The sequence below is a fragment of the Acomys minous genome (assembly GCF_964271855.1).
Source record: "Acomys minous genome assembly, chromosome: 11".
In the NCBI taxonomy this organism is placed as follows: domain Eukaryota; kingdom Metazoa; phylum Chordata; class Mammalia; order Rodentia; family Muridae; genus Acomys; species Acomys minous.
The window spans coordinates 53,387,491-53,404,812 of NC_140492.1; the positions used below are offsets into that span (position 1 = coordinate 53,387,491).

At 46.4% G+C, this 17,322-nt stretch overlaps 1 protein-coding gene across 5 annotated transcripts in view; it reads right to left on the reverse strand.

Annotated features, from left to right (window-relative positions):
- The window catches only part of B4GALT4 (beta-1,4-galactosyltransferase 4), a 28,484-nt gene that overhangs the window by 7,062 nt on the left and 4,100 nt on the right, over positions 1-17,322 (reverse strand). For 3 of the 5 annotated variants that reach the window (XM_084801096.1, XM_084801095.1, XM_084801093.1), the window contains exons 2-7: positions 13,738-13,804; positions 10,994-11,172; positions 10,776-10,869; positions 8,574-8,806; positions 4,533-4,720; positions 618-740 (exon numbers count right to left, since the gene is read on the reverse strand). In XM_084801096.1, the coding sequence (XP_084657222.1) occupies positions 618-740; positions 4,533-4,720; positions 8,574-8,806; positions 10,776-10,869; positions 10,994-11,172; positions 13,738-13,750 (830 nt within the window). In that variant the 5' untranslated portion in view covers positions 13,751-13,804. Of the gene's footprint in view, positions 1-617; positions 741-4,532; positions 4,721-8,573; positions 8,807-10,775; positions 11,173-13,737; positions 13,805-14,991; positions 15,200-17,322 lie in introns of those variants that run through there. The other 2 variants (XM_084801094.1, XM_084801097.1) reach the window with 2 other exon arrangements.

Sequence of the window (17,322 nt, forward strand, 5' to 3'; positions counted from 1 at the left end):
CCTATTAATTCAGAACTCCCACGAAGAACATACTTTCTAAGAAGCAGCAGGAAGAAGAAAAAGGTCCTCTGACTGCCAGGAGGCCCTTGTGATCACAACTCTCTTACAGGCCATGGGCTGTTGAACAATTAGGAAATTCTGGGCAATAGGAACATCTTTACCATCAACACACACACACACACACACACACACACACACACACACACACACACACACACAGAGTTCTGAAGAAAGGGAGTAAGAGAGGAGGACAGGCATCCTAAGGGAAGTTCTCCCTCCATCCTCCAGAGCAGAAAGTTGTCTGAAAGGCTCCAGGAGTTACTCCAGCAGCCCAGAGCGGAAGTCTCACAGAAAACCTTAAGTTTGGGACTTCTCACTCACTACTGGGACCCGAGGCCCTGCCAATACTTCTGCACCCCGAACTCAGCAACAGACAACCCCCATTGGTTTCTAGGTTTCCAACTGACAAGGAACGATTTAGGTCACTCTGCCATCCCCTCACGCCCCGCCACCCTTTAAGCCCAACTCTGCAGCCTGGCATTCACACACAAGGACAGGCTTCCAGAGTCGCCACCGATAGCAGGCCGACCCATGAAGGCCCCTTCTCTGCTGCTCACCTGAGTCTGAGGTCGTCGTCTTCTCCTCCCCATCCCCAGTAGTTGTTAGAGAATCCATTCACCTTGAGAAACTGTTCTCTGCTGAGGGCAGTAACACCCCCAAAATATTTACTGTACCGTAACCTGGAGCAGCAAGAGAGAGAGAGAGAGAGAGAGAGAGAGAGAGAGAGAGAGAGAGAGAGAGAGAGAGAGAGAGAAGCAGTGACATTTAGCATAAAACCCCTTCGCTCCCCACAGACACTCTAGCCATCTCTGGTTTCGGGGATGGCATTCCAGGAAGACTTGGGAGACGGCATACTTCCGTCCACTCCATCCATTTACTCTGTCTCGTGTCCACCTCCCTGTGCTGCTGGCCTTTGACCTGCTGTTGATGTCACTACGGAAGGGGGACCCCACTAAGCAAGAGAGACCCCACATGCCTGTTATTAATAACAGTAGTATTCAGAGGTCTGAAAAGATACATGAGAGTGCATTACCGCCTCAACTGTCAGTGAGAGATTTCATCCCATATAAAGGCTGCTAAGGGCACCAGGTGAGGAAGGATCCTGGGCTGTACCCATGTTCGGCATGAAGGAGTGTCATGATGAATATATGGCTTTCCCCACCTTTTTTCGCTTTGAGGAATGAAAAGGTGTAAATCAGGAGACCGCTCCAGTCCATGCTTCGGGCGTGCTCACTCTGTAAGCTGCCTCCATCTTAGAGTTTGCTTTCTACAGAACTCAACACACCAGCCTGATACCCTGAACCCCTAGCTTGGGCAACTACATGGAATTCAGTGTCTTCCATGAGAACTGAGTATGAAAAAAAAAATCAATTTGATTATGAGGGCAAGACAATAAATTGCTCTTAGGCTAAATCTGAGATGACCCTAGGGCTTTTGCCAACAGGCTAAGGACAGAGGGTCCAAGCTCATCAGAGACCCGTGGCTACAGATAACTCGGCAGCTGTGGGCACTTGAAGGCAGCAGGGTAGGAGACATCACTGACAACAACAGAATGAGGAAGAAGAGTGGAGCATCTGTGGAACCACTGCTAAGACTGGCGTGGAAGACAAGAAGCTACAAGCCCAGGAGAAGAGTGGAAGGTACATCAGAGAGTACCACCCCGAAAGGGTTCTGCATTCTATTCTAGTGACATGTCACCAAGCTGAGATAGAGCCAACCCTTAATACAGCTCCAGCGCCCTTCCAAACCGCAGGTGGTGGAAACTACTGAACAGGACCACGTGACCACACGTAGAGGATTTCCAACTTTAATCGACTTCAGTGCTAAATGTCTGGGGCGAACTAAATACTGATGCTGAGAAGAAAAGCAAAAAAATGACTCAGTACACTCTAGACACCTCCCACCTAGCAAGTGGCATCCCCAAAGCTACACTGAGTTGAGTAGTTTCCAAACTCCTGGTATAAACTAGTGACCCTATGCATGCCATAATGGAAATAGATTTAGTTAATAGTAGTCAAGTCATATTCACAACAAATATCTGAGGAAAACAATTTTAAAGGAGGAAAATTGTATTTTGGCTTATAGTTTCAATCCATGGCCAGCTGGCTCTTGGGCCTGTGACAAGGGAGACTTAAATGGCGGGAATGGTATGGCCAGTAGAGAAGGCTACTCACTTCATGGCAGTTAAGATACAAAGATGAAGAAGGGGACAAGGACAAGTTACAGCCCCCGAGAACACACTTCTAGTGACCTACTTCCTCCAAGTGAACTCCATCTCTGAAAAATATCCAGCCCTTCCCATTAATGCCATCGGATTACAAGTCCATCCTTACATCCCTGGTTTGCTCAGAGCCCGCATGATCTGCCTCTGGAGACGACTTACCATGCACCTCTGAGGCGTACCCAACTGATCTCATTGGCACCTCTCAGTCTAATCAAACTGACAACCAAGACTGGCCACCGCAATTACTTTTATACACCTAAAATCCTGGGAAATGGCATTTATCAGCCTAAACCCAACAATAATAAAATAAAATAAAATATATAGAACAGTGCTATTCCTTTCATTTACTAGCAGTGACTTATGTCCAAGGTTTTCAGACTCTAGTTACCACAGAAGGGACTCGCACACGCACTGGTTTTCAAACAGCATTCATTTTGGTTTCTAAAAGAGGGCCACAATTTTCCTCAGAGCTTGCACTTAGATCAAAAGGTAAACGTATTCAATGATGTAAGGGAGGCACAAGCTTGCCGTCCATATCTGGGAATAGCAATGTCGGGCCAAACGGAAGGACAACTTAAACAGCAAGATTCAGGCACAGGCCATCTCTTAAAGTGCACAGCATCTGATGGAATCCATGATGGCGACACCAGAGTATAAGCTCCAAATCAGTTCCCAACAGGAATGGGCAATTATCTCTGCTTCCTGATGGCCAGTTACTACAATGATGTAATCTGGACTCTCGGCCCAGGGCCTGTCCCTAAACCACCCTGTGTGATTGCTCATAAGGAACAGGAAGCTTTAAGTTAAGTAAGTATTAGTCACAATTGGGCATGGGAACTGTTGACATGTCCTCATAGAAGGAGAGAGCAGAGAGGTCACTGGACCTTCATCTCTGCTTTAGTTACTCCTTCCAACCATATTATGAAAAGCCCTAACTGCACATGGCCCTGAGGTCTGGGGAGGTGATAAATTATATAGGCTAGGGAAGGTTAACCCAAAGGACCACCATCTTTGTGGGCCTAGGGAAGCTGCCTTCCATGCTGACTGTAGACCTCCCAGAAGGCTGCTTTAGGGTCACACATGTGCCTGCCAGGAGCTTCTCATGCATGCTCTGTAAGTAAGCCTAAGAAATACATGGCTCCACGGGGTGAACTTTGGTAGAATCAAACTTTGGTTTGTCCCAGGGACCTCATAAGGAAGGGGCAGGTGTGGGCTATGTTCCCACCCTTAGAAGAATTCTCATGAGAGCTACCAAAGAATTCACTTAGGGACCCCAAAAGTGAGAGCCCTACATTGCAAAGAGAAACATGAAAGACCAAGGAAGGTCTCAAGAGACTCAGTTTCCCTTTCATACACTATATGCTCTGGCAGGCTAGCACTGTACTTCACAAATTAGTTTTTCTTTCACACAGACTTTCATACATATATTCTTCCTCCTGCCTACTAACAGCTTACAGCTGTATTTGCAGATTCAGCCACATTCTCATGGGAGCTTCCTGTCTCCTTAGACCTGTACTTACTCTGCCTCTTCAAACTGGCCCCTTGGCCCTTAGCCTAGGATCATAACTACCCACAAACAACAGGGCTTGGAGGAAGGTGACAGGGTGTGTGTGCATATAATCAGTTTAATTTACCTAAAAGTTATCTCAATTGCTATTTCCCGTCAGTTGTATTTGACTAGGAGCTGGTATAAAACACAATTAAAAATCATCTGTTCCACTTTGGGGGACAAAACTAGAGAGGCGTGAAGGGATGTTGACATTTCCCATGGTGGCTTTGAAAGGAAGGAAGTTGGCCTGCGTATCCTGGTTCCCAAGACGACTATTAAGGTAGACATGTGCAGCCCCACTGTTTCCTAGAACTCGAGCAAGATAGCCTAAAAAAGAGATGGGATGTCCAAACACTGGTCCAGGGGGGTGCCATCATCACATTGTCCAGTAGAGGAAGTCAGAATGGATGAACAGGTTACTGGAATTCTACTGTGTGGGAAAGCCTGTCAAGTCCCTCACAGGTACTGAGGGGGGATGGGGAGGGAGGGGGGCATCACAATTATTGGGTTACATACTCTCTCCCTTTTGTGTTCCTGGACAAGACCTTTCCCCCCGCCTCACTTCATCCTTTAATTGTTGTTCTGCACATTAAGGGAAAATGAGCCATTTCCCCCATTTCTTGCTTTCCTTGCTCCCTCTGGACACCACATTATAGCCACAGTAAGTATGCACCACAGCTGTATCCAGAGCCGCCTTACCTGTAGCCAGTGCTGTTCCTGCCAACCACCAGGTGCTTGGGCTGCTCACCACATGTGTAGAGGTTGAAGTCATTCTCGGGCACCAGGTCCACATCATGGAATATAAAACAGTCCCAGTCTGCCTCCTTGAGAGCCTCCAGATAGCCCACATTCAGGAGCTTGGCTCGGTTGAACTTTTTACTTCCGGTCTATTGAGAGTGGAAGGGAAAATGAAACGGTTCCAGAGAAGGGGCTCTGCCGTGTCCCCCCTCGCTCCCCTGTAGAAGTGGCTTCTATTACTATTGTTTATTCACAAGATGACATACACTACGACCTAACAGACGAAAGGCAACATAACAAAAGACCATTCGCTTTTGGCTTTGTGTCTCACGCATATATTTATATGCTGTAATTTAGAAGCATCCCCTGAGCCTAGCACGTTGTCTCATGATGGATAATTTATCTAAAAATACTAAAAAAGTTCAGTAGAGTTTCTTTGGTTTTGGTTTATGAGACAGTTCTCCAAGCTGGCCTGGAACTCACAGCAGTTCTCCTGCCTCAGACTCCCAAATAATGAGATAACAGCATGAGCCATCATACCAGGTCAGAAAACAGCCTCATTTTTTAAAAAAATTATTTTATTTCTCTCCCTCCTCCATCTCCCTTCCCGAATGTGCCTCTTTCTTTCTTTCTCTCTTTCTCCTCTCTCTCTCTCTCTCTCTCTCTCTCTCTCTCTCTCTCTCTTTCTCTCTCTCTGTGTGTATGTGTGTGTGTATGTGTCTACCCATGTGAATATATGCTACCCGGGTGTAAGTGGCCTCTGAGGGCAGAAGAGGCATCAGGCCCCCTAGATCTGAGCTTACAGGCAGTTGTGAGCTGCTAGAACTGAATGTGAGCATCTGAGCTTGGCACTCTGCCATAGCAGGGTGTGGTCTCACCTGCTGAGTCATCTTTCCACACCCCACACCACACACTTAATACTATTGAACAGCACACTTAAAAGCTACCAAGATCGTTTTTAAAAAATGGAAGAGGCTGAGATGATAATTTTTATGTGGCATTTCAGCACGCGCGCGCGCACACACACACACACACACATACACAGAGAGAGAGAGAGAGAGAGAGAGAGAGAGAGAGAGAGAGAGAGAGAGAGAGAGAAGAGGTGGTTTAAAAACACAAATAAAAATAAAGCAACACTAATTGTGCACTAAAATTTAACAGAGCTCATGTTAAATGTTCTTCTAAACTCCATTTTTAAAGTGACTTTATTACTTCCATATGAACTGTGAAACTTCTTGAATGTGCTTTCCCCATCAATTAGTGTCCCTGCTTTCCCGTCAGCTCTGCACTGATCTCAAGCTAACCTGACCTGACACACTGACACTAACCGTCCAAGAGATTAAGCTATGAGCTTGTCAGGAAGCACCAAGAAAGTGTGACCTATCGAGCCAGGAGTGGTGCTTTGCACCTTTAATTCCAGCACTCGGGAGGCAGAGGCCAGAGGATCACTGTGAGTTCAAAGCCAGCCTGGTCTACAAAGCGAGTCTAGGACAGGCAAGATAACACAGAAACCCTGTCTCGGAAAAGGAAGGAAGGAAGAGAGAAAGAAAGAAAGAAAGAAAGAAAGAAAGAAAGAAAGAAAGAAAGAAAGAAAGAAAGAAAGAAAAGAAATTGTGACCTATCAACACAGAAGGCTGTTGCTAATACTTGTAAGCTATTCAAAACTTTCCTGGAAACACTTTACGAAAATCCTGTTATAACACTAATGGCGGAGGCTATCCTGCACAGCGGCTGCACAAACAGATCTGAAGAACACGTGGCCTGAAATGTCATCAATACTTTATGTGCAATGTGACCCAAGGAATTTTCAATGTAGCTTTGCTCAAGGTTAACGGAATTCTGAAAGAACAGAGTCTGATTTGATAGGTCATCATAATGAAATTATAAGCACTTGTTAGAGGTTACCACAGCACTTTCCTGAAAGTTTAACAAAAGTAAGTATGTTTCTGTTTGAGAGCATAACAGACTTTGTAGCCAGGAAGAATGGCACATACTTATGATCTCAGTACTCAGGAGGCAGAGGCAGCAGGACACAGAGTTTCAGGCTAGCCTGGCCTGGTGAAGACGGGGTGGGAGACTGCCACACATGCCTAACTACCTCTCTGTTCAATGCCCAGAACTCACATTAAAAAAAAAAAAAAAGATTCTGTAACCAGGCTTCCAGTGGAGGGATTGGGACACCAATGCACCCACAAAACCTCTCATTTTTCCTCCCCACAAGATGTACTAGGGTAAAGATGGTGCAGAACTTGTGGGTGTGGCCAATCAATGACTGGTCCAACTATGGGGGGGGGGAAGCCAGATGAGGTGAAAACACTTGTAACCCCAGGTGTTACCTGTAACTCCTGTGATAAGATGGAAGGTATAATCAGGAGAATTGCCTGGAAACTCTCAGGTAGGCAAGCTAAGCTGGAGCATACAACAGCAGAAACGATAAAAGAGACCCTGCCTCTACACGGTACAAGGAGACAACCAACCAGGTCACCACGCACACACTCACCTGCAAGCACGGCATACACACACGTAATCTTTGTGTGTGGGGGGGAAGCTAACTAAAAACAGTACCATATTTTGGTAGCGGCCATCCTAAATAAGAACTCAGACTCAATAAACCACAGTTTTAACCAATGACACTAAAAACAACATTAGTTCTAACACAGAATAAGTGGGCTGGAGATGTGGCTAAGCTGGTAGAGTGCTTGCCAGCACCTATGGCGCCCCGAGTTTGACCTCCAACATCAGATTAGTCAGGTGTGAGGATGGCTGCCTGCAATCCCAATTTTGGGGAAGTAGAGGCAGGAGGATGAGAAAGTGAAGAACATCCTTAGTTGTATTTCAGGCAAGCCTCAGCTACAAAAGACCCTGTTCAACAGCCAATCAACCAAACAAGAAGCTACAGGAGCTAGAGAAATGGCTAAGTGGTTAGAGCAATGGCTCCCAGCCATCTGTAATTCCGGTCCCAGGGAATCCAACACCCTCTTCTGACCTTGGTGGGTATCAGTTAGGCACATGATGCACTACATACACGCAGGCAAATATTCACACATATAAAATAAAAATAAAACCTTAAAAAAAAAAAAAAACCTCTAAAGTTTTATTTCAAGTCCTAAAAACTGGGCACAGACATACTAGATTAGCGCCCTGATTATGAAGCCTCTCGTAAAGTATGCACTACGCAGGAGAACCCGTTAGCTGCCAGTTCTGCCTAAAATTGGTATTAGTAGCTACATCCAATATTGAGTAAGCAGTTAATGATTTCATCCACACCCTCAGTAGTGGTTCTAAGGATCTGAAGGGGCATTGTTTGAATGGCCCGGGATGATTTAAAAAAAAAAAAAGCAGCTTAGACACTGATGTCTAAGTTGATGCTCTGTTGTTCTTTTAACACACTTTAATTCCAACGAGGGGGCTGTTTAGTCACCCACCGCAGACTGACTCGCCTTAAAGCTGAACTCTTCCTTCATGCTGTTCCTACTGTTTCTGGAGGCCAAATGAGCCAGTCAAGAAAGTGAAATTTTAAACCTCTCCTGTTTGAAATGACAAGTAGAGGTGGAGATAAGGGCCAAGGTTATTGGAAAGCCAGAGAACTCACTGGCTGCACCACTTGGCACTCTTATGAAAGCGCTCATGAGATCTCTCCTGCACAGCCACACACACTCAACACCAACAGGCAGAAGCCCAACCCAACACACAGTAAACCCAGAAGGAACGAGAGACACCACCAGAGAGCTCAGGCAGGGGTGCATATGAGCCAGGACTGGCTAACGTGGGAGGGCTCTCAAAAAAGAGGCTTTCCGGACGAGCATGTTAAGGACAGTAACATTTCCCAGAGCTTGGTCTCATGGTTCCGTTTTCAGGACCGGAATCGCCTCGGCTCTCCTCCGGGGTTAAGTGAGGGAAGAGAAGAAAGCTCTCATTTTAATGATGATCCTTTCACCCAAAACAAACAGGCGGGTGGCTGCGTCCCCGGGGTACCGGGGCCCTGGAAAGCCCCGCGCTCACCTGGTGGATGATGTAGATGCCGTAGTCCAGCTGTTGCCTCTGCAGGAAGGGATGCAGGTGCTCCAGCAGGTAGATCAGGTGCTTCTCTCGGTTCCGGTGAGGGATGAGGATGGCGACCCGCTGAAGAGCCTTACATTCCTCAGGGTGATACCGGCCCCCGGACACTTTGGGGTTTTCTGCCTGTACTTCCTCCAAAGTGAGGTCAGGATTAAAAAGGAGCTTGCTCTGGCCTCCTGCATTCAACACAGGACACACGCTGTAACAGGAGCCGTGGCATAAAGCTCTGGGGTTTTACACAGTTGATTCAGGTGACGGCGCGGCTTTCCTCCTGGTGCACCCTGAGCACCATTGGGGACTGTCGCTTTCATTCCATTAAAGTCTCATGTAGTCAGGAACTGTACACTGAATGACATGACAATGACAGCTTGCTGATGAAGCAAGGAGCTGGTGTTTAAGAGCATCTCCTGGGCCCTGGGCAATCAACTCTGGCTCTATGATCCATTTTTGAGTGAGGCGTGCAGACTGCCCAGCCACCTCACTGCCCACTAAAGATGAGGGCAGGATGGAGTCAACTCCTCCACCAGAAGAAGGGTGAGATAGAAAAGCCAAGAACATTCTATTGACTCAGACTCGCCCTTTTCCCACTTCTGCCCTACACTCCTCAAGCTTAGCTTCCTGCAGGCAAGGCACTAGGACAAAGCTGAAACCCACTGGACTCCCTAGGCAGGGTGACAGCTGTATATACTCCACAACTCTTCTCCCATCACGCCACTAACGTAGACGTTTCCAGTTAACACAACATCTGCCAGGGAAACTCGAGGCTGCCCGAGGTATGCGATCCTGGGCAAGGCTTCGGATATCAGACTGAAGTAAGTAATGCCCGCTTTCTGACCTGAACTCAAAGTCCAGCCTGACCAGTAAGAGAGGAGGCAGAGATCTGCAAGGAACCGAGGTAACCTCCCCCTGTGCCTTATACCCCCTCAAAGGCCCCCACATACAGTAGACAGGCTTTAAATCTGCAAGCTGCTTGCGGCTTGTACTACCTATCTCCTCTCCTCTCCAGGCAGCCACTCTCAACAGTCTGAGGCATGCTAGGACAGACAGGCTGCAGTCTCCACAGCAGGTTAAGAATGGCAGACCTGCAAAGCCTCCCAACAGACGTCTCTCCTAGTGCACACAGGGACCCACAGCTGCTTGTCTGGGAGGGCGGCTGGACTACACAGCTAGAGCAAGGCACCCCCAGCTACACACTGCCTGATCACTGTCTCCAGAGAAAGACAGACAAACATATGAGAAGTGCACTGTGACCAACAGGACAGGTGTAGCACACAGGGAGCTGAGATGGGCCGGGACTGAGGCTGAGGCTGGGGCTGGGGCTGGGGCCAGGGCCAGGGCGCCGGGGCTGGGGCAGTCCCTGAGTCCTTTCTAAAAGAGGAAAGAGATCTAAGTTGAGTTTCAGATGACTACATAGGAACCCACTAGGCAGACATGGACTGAGGAAAGGCATTCTGGGAAAGGGGATCAAAACAAGAGAAGGCTTACAGGGCTGTCTGGGAAAGTACGAGCACTCTGATACACTGTAGAATCAATATATGTGAGGGATTTTTGTCTCTCAAATGTACTATGCCCACTAGAACCATCAACAGGAAACCAAAACATAGAAGATCCTGAAGAAATAAACCTAAAAATCACTGAAGTACTTAGACCTGTCTCTCAACTCCATCCTTGTGGCCAAAGGGCACTAACAGGTGAGTCACAAATGAAAGGCTGCCCATACTTGCATCTTCCATCAGCGATGCAGGGGAGCATGCCAAGGCAGCCCACTGCCTTACAGAGTGAGAAACGGGTGGCACAGAACCATAAGTCCAAATTGATTGACCTGATACAGTAGGAGTGATAAAATTATGTTCTGTATGTTGATGAAAATCAACAAACTAGAAGCCGAAGCAAAACACTGAGCTGCCATGCACAAGCAAATGCTTCTAGTATGTCAGGCTCGAAGACCAAAGAGGCCTGGAGTCGAGATATAGAAAGAAAAGAAGAAAGAGCTTTACACAACTCACGGGAGACACAATAGTTCAACTGGCAGGCTGTCCTCCAAGGTATATTCATTTTATGATTTTTTTTTTTTTACTTTTCTGCACACCTGTTAAGTAATTTTTTTTTTGCAGTACTTACAGAACCGAGCCAGCAAATACTTACTGAGGTTTGGAGACAGGGAAGGGCAGTTATCAAGTTCCGCTTTTTTCGTGGTTGCACCAAGGGCCATCGTGTCTTCATTCCCCAAATGTATGACCTTGTGGAAACTCGCCATGAGGCCCTTTGCCTTGGGGATCACCCAAATAGCACCCACAAAGTAGTTGCTGGTGGCCCATCCAACTACTGTCAGACACAGGCTAAGGAGCAACAGTAAACGCAACCTGTAGGAGAGGTGGTAAGGTAGGTGGCAGCCCATGGCTTATCTTGTGAGGACTACTGTAGCTCTGCTTCCGCCGGAGCGAGGAGGTTTCAGATTGTATTTTTCCAGTACGACTGAGAATGTGATGACAACTCATGAGGTGACGTATGCCACTCCCTGGCAGTTCTGCTCCAGAAACCACTGAAAGGCAATCACAAAAGATGTGTTGTTTTGGATGGAGATCCCTGTCCTAAAACAACAGACCTCAGCACATGTTGGAAACCCAATCCCAGCTGAGCTGCAGTCTCAGTGAGATGCCAGCCCAGGGCAGAGCCCAACGGAGTGAGGCGGGGTGAGACAAGAAACACAAGCAGACCCAAACAGAGGATGTCAACAAGAAAAGTTAAGTAAACATTAGGGACTTGGGTTCAAAGAGAAGCCATAATTCCACCACTTATCAGCCATGTGACTTATGCCCTAAGCCTAAGTTTCCTTCTCTGTAACATGGGAGTAAATTAATACCTGCCTAGATAATATCTACCTTCCTACAGGGATGGGCTATCAAATAAAGTACTGACCAGCCTCCTGACACGCACTGAACGACCACCAAATAATGACCGTCACTATCACTGCTACATTAAAGAGACTAGTCCAGGAATGGCCAGTGGGCAGATATACTGGCAGCCTCCTTTATCTGTGGTGTCTCTCACAGGTAAGAAATTGTCCTTCTGATTTTACACTTCAATATCATGAGGTGGGATAATAAAAATTTATCTTTAAGAGGGGCTATGCTCTTAGTCATTAACAAAATTCCAGCTTTTCAGGGTACTTAGGGCCCACCATCAAGACCAGTAAATTTACTGGATGGTAAGGATACTGGCTGAGGGCCTGCGCAGCGCAACTCACAACACCCCCCACATACGCTCTGCACCACCAAAGTCACATTATGCCTCCAATTCTAAGCATCTTATCGAGGAAATGCAGCAGCAAGCACTAAAGCCAGACTCCAGGTAATCAATCGGTATGGCACCCCACCTCAGGTCCTTCCCAAAGCTGGCTGGAGCCCTCCGTGACAGACAGCTACAGATCCGTGTGTGTAGTAAGGGATCTGTCTTTGGGGTGGCTCACAGTTCTTTGAAGGCCTGTACTTCTTAGAGCCGAGACTACAGTCCTTTGGTCTCAGCCTGCTTGGCTGTTGTAATAAAATACTGTGACTTGGCTTCTCCCGCTTCTGGAGGCTTTCTGGAACTCGCAGATTGGCGTCCAGTAGGGTCAGCCTCTTGTTGAGGGCCCTTGTACTAGTTATAGCCCCAATGGCTTTTCCCTGCTACATGTGTATACACACACACACACACACACACACACACACACACACACACACACGGGAGGGGGGAGGTTAGAGGGAGGGAGGGAGGGAGGGAGGGAGGGTGATTTAAATCTAGATTTCATATCTCTTGTTCTTTTTATATGACTACTAATTCCAGCATGAAGGTGGTATCTACATGACCCCACCTTAACCTAAATGTCTCCCAAAGGCCCCATCTCCAAGTACCATCACATTGGGAACCAAGGCTTCAGCTGGCAAACAATTCTCTGTGAGATAAGAACTGTTTTGCTCTCCTTGTTTTCGACCTTACATTTATTTATGGATGCGGGGTGCATTACAGAGATTAGAGCACAACTTGGGGGAAGTGCCAGACTTGTCACGAAACCACCTCATGGCGCAGGTCTCCTTGTCTTATGAACAAAGAAGCAGAGCTTCTGAGGGACTGGTTAACCTGCCTAGGGCCTGGCTAAAGGGTAGGACTGGGGTGTGAGCCACCGTGTTCATCAACCACACCCTCCTGTGGATCCTTTACTTCTGTCCTTCATGCCTGGATATGAGCACAGCTGAACCATGCAGGCACCTCTCATGGCCTCCTAACTCACCAGGACCTTCCAGCCCCTCTCCTTGGCATGCGCATCTTCCTGGAGACCTACTCTCTTCCCCTCGGTTGGCAGGAAGCCATCGGGATTTGTGGACTTCATTTGGGGAAAGTTAAATGTGTGGATTGGTGATCAAGTTTTAGAAAAATCTCTTACAAATCTGACCTTTGAACATTGCTTTTCTAAAAGCTTTTTATGGAAACCCTGCCTGGAAATTCTCACGGAGTTAAAGGAATCTATGACCACAAATTGACTGCAGTGTGAGGAGCAGTAAGTATTTAAGACAAAAACAACCTATGTAGCTCTCTCATTCACAGGGTGTGGGGAGACTTGACTTAAAATTTAAAATAAAAAGCTACAGGAGGTGGGAGTAACATTTGAAAGCTTCATACCTACTGTCCAATTTTACTCTAAATCTAAAATTGCTCTAAACATTTTTTTTAATATTTTACTTGTAATTATGTGTATGTCTGTGTACGGGTGCATGCATGTGAGTGCAAGTGCCAGCGGAGGCCAGGTGACAGTATCAGGTTCTCTGGAGCTGGAGTTACAGGCCTCTGTGAACCGCCCAACGTAGGTTCTAGGAACTGCATATGAGTCTTTTGGAAGAGCAAGAGGTAGTCTTAACCGCTGAGCCACCTCTCCAGTCTTAAAAATATCTTTAAGAACTCTGAGAACTAAAGAACTATGAATAATGTTAAGCTAATATCGCGGAGGTGTAGTATATGGAATTTGTTCAAAGACAAGATTATGCTCCAGGCAAAGGCTGTCACAAAAGCTTACTTAATACTTGCTTAATCCCACTTCTTGAGGCTAAATCTGGCCCAATTAAACACTTACCCCTTATAAGCATAAGTGTCCTCCATAAAATTGACGGGACAGAAGAAAGGACAAAACTTCCTTGTTTCTGTGAGAAGAGAAAATAGAGATAGAAAGGTTTTAGAATACCTCCACTTGCTCGGGAGAGATCTACCGCCTCCCTGACGTCTGGGTGCCCACAAGCCTGGAGACAACGGCTCACCACACGTTTCCCTACCCTACATAAAAAAAACCTGGGAGGAGGGAACGTGCTCACTTCGTAATGATGGTGTAAGAATTTAACGAGAAGGCACGCCCGAACACCTGCCACATATTTCTAAAACTACAAGCGTTTGCTGACTACCACAGTGATTCATGTGATATCAGAATATTAGCCAAGCTAATCATGACCTTATCTCTGCTGAAGTAAAGACACCTGTGGTGATAGTTTCCACCTTCCTCTCAAGGAATACGTAAAACTTCCATAATTAGAAACACAAGGGCTTTTCAAACAGAAATTATCTCTGGGGCAGGCAACTCCCAGGTGGTACTTGGGAAGGTGACATCGGACTTATTTGCACCATTATTTGAGTAACTGTGAGCCTCTCTTCCCTGAACCAGTCTCCTATTTCATCAAGGCACTGATCTGGGAGATGGCAGGGCAATCTGCAGAGAACAAGTTCAGGTAATGTCAAGGAGCTATTTTAGGACAACACCTCACCCACCTTTCCTTTCTAGAAATCCGCCCCAGAATTTGCTTTTATTGTCCCTCCCTCAATGCAACTTGTCCACTCTGAGCACCTGCCACTTTTAAGCACAGGTTTGGACACCCACGGATAGGCCAGAAAGGAAAGCATTGCCCTTGCTGAGGTTTTTTTTTTTTCCAGCCCTTAATGTCTGCACTTTTTTTTTTCCCCCAATTATGCCTGCCCTTCTCATTCCAAAGAAGAGTAACACACGAAACAAGCCTGTTAAAACACTGGGACAGGTAGGGGACAATTGCCTAAGGGCCCACTGTCTTTGTACTTCTGTGTGTGTGTTTTAAACTTTCCATAGTAATAAAAACTATCTAATAAGGAAGATAAGCTACAATCAATCGCAACGTGGTATAAACATCCGTTCTTGCGAAATCTCCTAGCCACGCGCCATTTCCGTGCCTCGGTGTGGCAGATGTGGCAGGCACCACATTTATGCAGTAAATGCTTTGTGCACCAGACAGAAAGGATGTGGCAGCACTGAGCAGCTGGTGAGCAGCAAAATCAATACCGTAATACCTCTGAAGCTATCCACACATACCACAGACAAGGCAGAGTGGGCACGTGGCCTCCGGCACTTGGTCCTGCTACCTTGCGATGCTCTGGGGCAGCACGCACAGAGGGAAGGTTGATGCTCACGAGAGCTCCCAGGGGCTGACTACTGCACACATTTTCCGCACTCTCCTTAGGTCTCAATTACAACTTCCTGGGGAGGTTCTGGGTGACCATCACCCTGATTCCAATGGCACCTTTGAGGTAAGAATGAACTAGAAAGGATCACTGCCATTACAGTGTAGAAGTCAGCAAGATGGCTTGGCAGAGAAGGACGTCTGTCATCGAATGTCACCAACCTCAGTCTGATCTCTAGAACTCATATGGTACAAAAATAGTACCAACTCCTACAGTTGACCTCTGACCGCCACATGTGTGCCGAGGTAGCTTATGGGCATGCATGCCCACGTGTATCCGTGCGCACACACACACACACACACACACACGCAATCAATAAATAAATAAGTATAAAAAATTTAAGTCATTTCAACTCCCAAATGGAAACATTTGATTTTTTTTTAAATGTGCCCTGTGTTATAAGCTACATAATAAAACTCATTTCAGAGATTATCTACAGATATTAGTAGTCAAAGAAAGGTGTAAGAGACAAAAGGTAGCTCTCTCTTACAGGGAACTTGCAATTTAAGAGCCAGGAAGGGGGGGAAATCCCCACTAAGCAAACATTACAGCAACCCTTGCCTTAGTCCAGCTTTACCCACAGGCATTAGAATCAATGCATGGAGATTTGAACAGTTTTGTCTCTACTTAGCTGCCAAGACTCTCCTTCAGGTGTATCTATACAGAAAAGCTAACGCCACCTTAACTCAGGTATCAAATCACCAGTAACACCTACTGACCTCAAAAACCTGCTAATAGATAAATAAAGTCTATCAACAGTATTGCAAAATGAAGTCTAAATAGTACTGATAAAGGTTTCAGCTGGGTGGTGGTGGCGGCGCACACATTTAATCCCAGCACTCGGGAGGCAGAGGCAGGTGGATCTCTGTGAGTTCGAGGCCAGCCTGGTCTACAAAGTGAGTCCAGGACAGCCAAGGTTACACAGAGAAGAAGAAGAAAAGAAAGAAAAGAAAGAAAGAAAGAAAGAAAGAAAGAAAGAAAGAAGTAAGTTTCATGGCTGTGTAAAGGGTTAAACACACTAGAAGTGGAAGGAACCTATCAAATCAACCTAACACATAACTTTCTAAGATAAAATATGTGAATAAGAACATAATTCAAGCCCACTGAAGAAAGACAGGCTATATTTAAAAAGGGAGAATGAAGGTGGTGGCACATGCTTTTAATCCCAGCACTCAGGAGGCAGAGCAGGTGGGTCGCTGTGAGTTTCAGGACAGCCAGGGTACCCAGAGAAACTCTGTCTTGAAAAACCAGAGAGGGGGGAGGGAGAGAAGGAGAGGGAGGGAGGGAAGAAGAAAGGGAGAGACAGACAGACAGACAGACAGACAGACAGACAGAGATTAACAGGGAAGAAAAAGGGTTAAATACATATAAAGTATGACCTTAGGAGAGGTTTAGCAGTAAGAAAGGCTCACAGTAGCACCCTTCAATTTACCTTTCTAAAACAGCACTGGATGGATCATGCCTACCACCTCCTCCTCTCTGTTTCTGAGGGGAGGGGCTGCCTCTTCTGTGAATCCAAGTTGTACTGTGTGAGCTCCTCTTAGCTTGCTGTGTTATAGGCCACATTCTTGAGATAATCAACTTATTAAAAACAAAACGCATCCTATTTTGGCTCACAGTTTGATGTGTTTCAGCCCATGGTCCATTGGCCTCACGGTTTATGGGCTGTGGTTAGAGAGCACAGCACGGTAGGTAGCATGTAAGAAGCAAAATTTCTTAGCCCTGAGCCAAAAGGTAAGAGAAAGAAGGGGCAGGGCTCCACCAGCCTCTTCAAGGGCGTGCTTGTGGCTCTGCAAGACCCATTTTATAACCAAAGATGCCATGAAACCACCCGGAAACATGAAGTAAACTGAACTAGCAATATAATATATGTTTATGGAAGTCTCACGAAATTCTGGTGGGAGGGTTTATGAAAGCTCACTTGAGTAGCCCTTCCTGTGTCAGTCTCAGCTCTCTGATAACTCTGCAGCGGGGTCACGGAAGTCCACCTTCTGCAGCCATTATAGGTCAGCTCTACCAGTGAGTGGCTCTCGGGGTTGAGACGCTCCAAGATAATTTGGAAGAAGAGGAGAAAAAAAAAAAAGAAAAGAAAAAAGCAGGCGTTTGATATGTCAAAGTGCTAGTTCAACCTCTTATCAATTGTATGAAGGTTTCCAGGTCAATGATCTGGGTTTTCTGAGTG